Below are 6,388 nucleotides of genomic sequence, written 5' to 3'. Positions count from 1 at the left end.
AATTTTTCTCTAAAATTATATTATTAAAATATATATATTAATATATTAATATTTGTTATATCATTATATTAATATTTTTGAATAAAATGAAGCAATAATCGAGAAAATAACAGAGAAATAAAGAAAAAGTAACATTTAATTGACCAATCGAAACAAAGATATCTTCGCTCCTTTTATTCTAATTGGTCAATTAAATGTACTTTAACCCGCGAGTAAAACTTGAACGCATCCCAAGGCTACGGTCGGGGAGACGCTCTGGATGCTTCAAAGCGTTTGATTGGCCAATCAGGTTTAAAAATTCTTCACTTCTTTTGTCCTGATTGGTCAATCAAACGCTTCAAAGCATCTAGAGCGTCTTCCCGACCGCAGCCTTGATTGGTCAATCAAACGCTTCAAAGCATCCAGAGCGTCTTCCCGACCGCAGGCCATGAGTAATGGGTGCGGTCCAGTAAACACTACCAAATGCTCTGAACGCTACGCTCCAAATACCTTCAGAGGAGTGGTTCACGAATGCTACGAGTACTCTAATTGCTACGCAAATGAATCAGGCTACAGCTAACCCATCTTATGAGGAGAGGCGTTTGTAGCATCTTTGTAGCAAATATAATGACGTATTTTATGACGTCATAAGGTTTACTGTGGCTGCGTTCCAAAATTCACTGCCAGTACTGAAAATCTATAGTTTACGTGACGTACACTATAGGTTTTCAGTACTGGCAGTGAATTTTGGAACACAGCCTGTAGCATTTCGTAGCGGTAGGTGAACCAACTGTAGCGCTGCTACAAGTGCTCTGCAGTACTTGTAGCGCTTACTGGACCGCACCAATATGGCGTCTTGCACGGTTGAACGAAACGTCATTTTCGAGCGATTCGATCGACTGCATTTGCTTAATTAAAGTTTCAAATAGTCTTGCGTACTTCAAGTTTCAGTGTTTATTATTATTGCACGTTTATGTCATTGTGATTCCCTCACCATTGTGTCTGGTGTATGCGGACGAGTCTTTCGTTGACAAATAACCTAATGAGAGATATGGAAGAGACGAGTTTGGACGACGGACCTGCGGTAAATTTCGAAAGAGCGACTTTAGAAATCGCTAATACCGATTGTAAGTTTTCTCATTAGTTCTTTCGGATAATAAGTTTTTAATAAAATATCTTTCTCTTAAATTTTGTGAATGAACTGAGAAATTTTTTGGTTATTCTTTCTTCAATTTCAGCTGTCAAATCTACTACAGAAAGCGCGGATGAGACATCAAAGCGGAATTCCGCTTCGAAAAATGTGTGTCATGTGCCGTTTAAACATATAGACGTTCATACATTCTTCACCGATAGAAATGAAGTTGTGGAAAGAGCGATAAATGACTGCACTGAAAATCTGATCAAGGAAAACGATGATGAACTTGTAGGAAGCTGGCTTCTGACAGAGTATGTACTGTTATCAGCTATTGAATTTTCTATGTTTTTGCATTTCTTATAAGAAAATTTATTTATTTTAGAATAAGTCTGTGGGATACAGAAAAGGAGAGACTAGTTTTACTATCGACGAAAACTCTTTACTCTGTAAAATATGATTTTATTTCTCTAAAAATATTAGATTTTAATCGAATACCTATATCATTGTTCGATACAATAACTATAGGAGAACTGATTTACCCATCTGCTTCTCTTGCACCGTGAGTACTAATGTTGTGAATTATTGTTGTCATGAATATATATTCTCTAAATTATATATTCTACAATAACATATATTAATCATATAAAAGTTACTTATATAGTATATTATATAGTAATATAATATATTATCTATAATCTGTAGCTTTTTAAATAGTTTGTTCTTTAATAATCCTTCTTTCTTATTAAAAAAGATAAGATTAAAATTTTAAATACATGTAAGCATATTTTTTTATATAAATGAAAATTACAGTCTCTGTATTGCTTTTATTTGTTGTATATTTTATTTATGTCGACTTAATATCTTCTAGACGATTAAGTGGATTAGCAGAAGGTGTGTCGTCTGCAATTCATTGTGCAGTACGTCAAGAATGGTCGTCTATCACAGGTTGCTCTAGTCTTACTCAATTTGAACCTAGGTATCGCTCTAATCTTATTCAACCTTGGTATCACTGTACTATGTTATCTGTTAGCACTAATTCTTTATATCAATTTATTAATTTGCTTTGGACATATATTCGTTCTCACTGCTTTTTTCTATTGTTTGTACAATGTATCTATATTAATAAACACTTGTGTTATAGTAACATTTACTTTCTGTGTATTTATGTTATAAGCAATTTTCTTAAGATGTCTCAAAGTATTGACTTTGTATGACGCCTTATAAAATATTGTTAAAGTGATATAAAAATTAAATTGGCTTATTCATATGTACATTAAAATCTGTGGAAACAGAATTTTAAATTTTTCAGGAAGCGGCATATGTCAGGAATAAGACTTTTGTGGAATAGAGGGCAACCTCTGCCTCTTATAAAAAAATGGAATCCATTTGCAAAAGATATACCATGGCTTACATTTGCTAGTCATCCATTATTTTGGTATAAAGGTAGATGTTAAAGCCAAGATTTTTTGTAACAATGAAACCATAAGTAGCACAGCTATATATATGAAAGATTTTTCCTTATGTATTTTTTAATAGTTGCAATAATGTTAAATAATGATATGGTATTTTTTTAGCTGGAACTGAAATTGTCAAAACGAGATTTGACATAGAAGCCTTTCATACTACGCTCAAAACTTTATTATCGTATGAATGCAATGTTGTTAATATGCCGATCATTATAGAAAATTATTGCGGTCTTGGTGCCTTGGTGCACAATAGAAATGGCTTAGGTTTTTTTAAAATACGTGGCAAAGTCAGTTTCTAATTTCTCCAATGCCATGTCTTGCAAACTCTAAGATATTTCTCTAAACTTAATATTTTTTCTTATATTTTTGGAAATCATTTTTTTTACATTAACTTACAATGTTCTTTAATATTTTACTTACAAAATATTTAAAAAAGAAAAAATAGCAAATATCACACACATACATATATATACACAAAATCACTTTTATGACAAACTATTATGTATTAAGATAAAATCTCGATACAGTATTTTTAAATTTGCTTAATTATTTTCATAAGAAATAGCACAGCTGGAAATCTGTTAAACAATAGTAATTTTTATTAATTGTTACATATTTTCTCTAACTATCATATAAATTATACATTTATACTAGATATATTTTTTCAAATATATAAATATATTTAAATAATTATATTACAATTATATTTACATTTAAAACACACAAATTACATATTTACATTGTGTGTTAAATTATTGATATCTTGCATGAAGGCACAAAAGTTTATGTGTTTTAAAAGAATTATATAACAAAATTTAAAAATATTTTAGACTCTAGTATTTCAATTATTGTATGGAAAGAATTGTAAGTATCTGTTATAATCTCTTATTATAGAATATGGTGCAATGTATCTATATTATATGTATATGATACATGTCGATATTTTTAAGTTATATAATAAAATCTTAAATTTTCTGTAAATTATATATTCACGGTGACATTTTTTAATGTAGCCAAATAGGAGGAATATTTTAAATTAGAAACAGTCGATAAATTTTCCTCCAGCTCAAATTATCAGGTAATTGATTAATTAGTAAACTATAATAAATAAAAATTAATAGTTCAATCAATTTATTATATTAATAAATTATAATCGCGCTACTCAATTAATCAATTGTATTTGTTGGCATTTAAATGCGGATTACGGGGAGAGGTGGAGTCTCCACCTCCGGTGGAGAGAGAAGAAGGTTACATAAGTTAGGTTGGACAGATGATTTGTTTATGTCACCTGTTGCATCGAATATTATGATTACATCTACCGTATGTTACATTATAGCTTGATTGCTTTTTAGTTGTTAATTTCTCTTTTGAATTATTTAGCAAAAAATATCACAGATTAATCGTCGCAGGTGTGTGGGTGTGTTTGTAATATAAAATCACCGGATATATACAATAATTTTACACAAGCATGTAATTTTCAATATATTCCCGTCAATTTATCCAGTAACATGAATGACTTCATCACGTATTTTTATCGGCACATGCGCAAAATGCATCCTGCAGGTAATTAAGATGATTATTGTAATGATTAACTATAGACATGATATATTCAATATAAATAAGTTAACTGTGTTATATTGATACTTACAGTTTGGTCAGATATAAATGGACTTTACAAATAATATAGAGATACAAATAAATTTAAAGTATGCAACAAAAGAAAAGATAATGAAATAAATGAGTTCAACGAAGGTCAAATATAATGATCAAAGACATACCAGAATGCAGAGTAGAGTCTACTTGATAATTGGCATTACTTAATCACTTAGCATTAGTGTCAAGAAAACTGGATTATGTATTTGTCAAATTCAATTTTCAGTGTGATGACAAAATGCGTTTTCGATTTTTAAAACAGAGATCTATATTCCTGATTGGTTCAGGAATTGGCTTTCTTTTTCCACTATTGCTATCTTTATTAAGAAATATATTTATGATTGATTCGAGGTGTGAGCAAACCCTATTGTGGCAACCTGAATATTACTTGAGTAAAGTACCTCACCATGAAGAAATTATTTTACGGCATTGGGAAGAAGTAAAGAGGACGTCTGGCTATTTTAATACCATTACATACTCTACTTGGTTGGCAGCACAAAATTTAAGCTTACGCACACTTGATTTGGATAAATATTTATATGGTCCCCAAAAAGGATATAGTACCAGAGAGATTGAAAGTGTGGAATGGAACTGGTTGAAAAAACGAGTATCTATCACATGTATGGTTTTTGTAGAAAAACTTAAATTAGGAAGATCAATCCATGCGACATGGGGTAAACGTTGTAACAATATTTATTTCTTTGGACATCGTTTGAAAGACACCGAATTACCTATTATAAATATAGATACAAAAATTGTATCTTCCTGGCAATTGCTGTGCGAAGCTATGCATTATATTTGGAAAAAAATGGATAAATTAGAGTGGATTATTTTTGTAAAAGATGATACTATAGTCATACCAGAGAATTTACGCTACATGGTCGCTCCATTAGATTACAGAGATGATTACTATCTGGGTCATCCAATAATTTTATGGGGTCAGACTTATAACGTTGCTCGATCTGGATATGTTCTTAGTAGAGGAGCATTGGCTAAAATAGTGAAAATGTTTAATACTACAGAAAAATGCATTGCAGGTGGAAGGTATTGGAAGAAGGAAGATTATTATCTTGGTAGATAATATATTTTTATACAAATTTGAAATAACATGTTCTACATGTGTAATATTGATTTTCTGTCCCATTTTACAGGAAAACATCTATCATCCTTGGGCATACATCCATCCGATACAAGAGATCAGTACTTAAGAGGTACTTTTCATGGTTATTCTTTACAAAATCTTCTATGGGGTGTTATAAGACCAGATAGCTATTTTACACATGCTGTCTATCCGACAAAAGGAGAATGCTGTTCGCCGATATCCGTGACTTTCAGTATCAGTGAGCCTGATAAAATGCACATGCTAAATTATTTGCTGTATCACTTGCATGTATTTGATGGCAAAGGAAAATTTGGTAATGTACCTATCAAGATGCATACATCTGAAGACAATGTAAGTTTTAATACTATATTTTTTAATTTGATTTTTAAATATGTTTTCATCAAATATCAGCATATTTGTATTAACACTATTTATTAATTAGATTTAAATGTATATATAAATTACTTTTGTTCAAACATATCACAATAGAGAAATATTATAGTGATAATAATCGAAAATAATTATTTTATATATCTCGTTTCAGGTATGGAAGATTGCTCTAGAGGAGGAATTCAACATCACGCATTTGAGCGATATATCGAGTGACGCTTATTACGAAATATGGCACTCGAAATATTTGGAACCAGGACAGCTAAGAATTGCTAAAAACTATCGAATGACGCCGGATGCGCTTAATTGTTTATTGGCTAATTATAAAGCGGGAAACAAATCTGCGTTTAATTGTACAAGTAAAACTGTAGTCGACAGTACAAAAACCTGAGTCGTTAAAACAGTTATTAGAACATTATAACAACTTTATTATAATTATCAAGATGGAAGATTGACAAAAAACCAGTAGACAGTGAATATCTTTAGTAAATTCTTGTAGCACACAATTATCTATGCATTAAGATCATGTTATAAATTTTGACAGATAAGTATATTAATAAAAATAACATTATTTGATTTATTTATCTTATTTAGTTTGCTATGTATAATTGATTCGATTAGATATGCTGTATAAGTCATATTATTAATAGGAAATGGTTGATA

At 30.5% G+C, this 6,388-nt stretch overlaps 2 protein-coding genes across 3 annotated transcripts; both read left to right on the top strand.

Moving 5' to 3' along the window:
• Positions 1-814: 814 nt before the first annotated feature.
• On the top strand, positions 815-4,046 carry LOC145962337 (tumor protein p63-regulated gene 1-like protein). Its single transcript, XM_083083360.1, has 6 exons — positions 815-1,106; positions 1,218-1,425; positions 1,497-1,673; positions 1,983-2,090; positions 2,424-2,557; positions 2,689-4,046. The coding sequence occupies exons 1-6, from the start codon at positions 989-991 to the stop codon at positions 2,877-2,879; spliced, it is 936 nt and encodes a 311-aa protein (XP_082939486.1). The 5' UTR covers positions 815-988; the 3' UTR covers positions 2,880-4,046.
• On the top strand, positions 4,002-6,305 carry LOC145962336 (glycoprotein-N-acetylgalactosamine 3-beta-galactosyltransferase 1-B). Of its 2 annotated transcripts, XM_083083359.1 has the most exons (6): positions 4,002-4,143; positions 4,231-4,369; positions 4,460-5,306; positions 5,385-5,444; positions 5,535-5,686; positions 5,880-6,305. In XM_083083359.1, the coding sequence occupies exons 2-6, from the start codon at positions 4,343-4,345 to the stop codon at positions 6,114-6,116; spliced, it is 1,323 nt and encodes a 440-aa protein (XP_082939485.1). In that variant the 5' UTR covers positions 4,002-4,143; positions 4,231-4,342; the 3' UTR covers positions 6,117-6,305. The 2 variants fall into 2 exon arrangements, with proteins under 2 accessions (XP_082939485.1, XP_082939484.1); XM_083083358.1 differs by having other exon boundaries at positions 5,385-5,686.
• The last annotated feature ends 83 nt before the right edge of the window (positions 6,306-6,388 follow it).

Source organism: Camponotus vicinus, unplaced genomic scaffold (genome assembly GCF_025532165.1).
Source record: "Camponotus vicinus isolate PSW18456_S1 unplaced genomic scaffold, iyCamVici1.0 SCAF_11, whole genome shotgun sequence".
Taxonomy (NCBI): Eukaryota; Metazoa; Arthropoda; class Insecta; order Hymenoptera; family Formicidae; genus Camponotus; species Camponotus vicinus.
The sequence above is the reverse complement of the archived record's forward strand: the minus strand, read 5'-3'. Positions and strand labels throughout refer to the sequence as shown.

What these genes read in the sequence shown, in the direction of transcription:
- LOC145962337 (XM_083083360.1), top strand. Translation starts at nt 989, where the DNA reads ATGCGGACGAGTCTTTCGTTGACAAATAACCTAATGAGAGATATGGAA. An exon ending in CCATCTGCTTCTCTTGCACC is followed by an intron (nt 1,674 to 1,982) that starts GTGAGTACTAAT and finishes AATATCTTCTAG; the next exon opens with ACGATTAAGTGGATTAGCAG. An exon ending in CTTACTCAATTTGAACCTAG is followed by an intron (nt 2,091 to 2,423) that starts GTATCGCTCTAA and finishes TAAATTTTTCAG; the next exon opens with GAAGCGGCATATGTCAGGAA.
- LOC145962336 (XM_083083358.1), top strand. Translation starts at nt 4,343, where the DNA reads ATGATCAAAGACATACCAGAATGCAGA. An exon ending in GAAGGAAGATTATTATCTTG is followed by an intron (nt 5,307 to 5,384) that starts GTAGATAATATA and finishes CCCATTTTACAG; the next exon opens with GAAAACATCTATCATCCTTG. An exon ending in TGCATACATCTGAAGACAAT is followed by an intron (nt 5,687 to 5,879) that starts GTAAGTTTTAAT and finishes ATCTCGTTTCAG; the next exon opens with GTATGGAAGATTGCTCTAGA.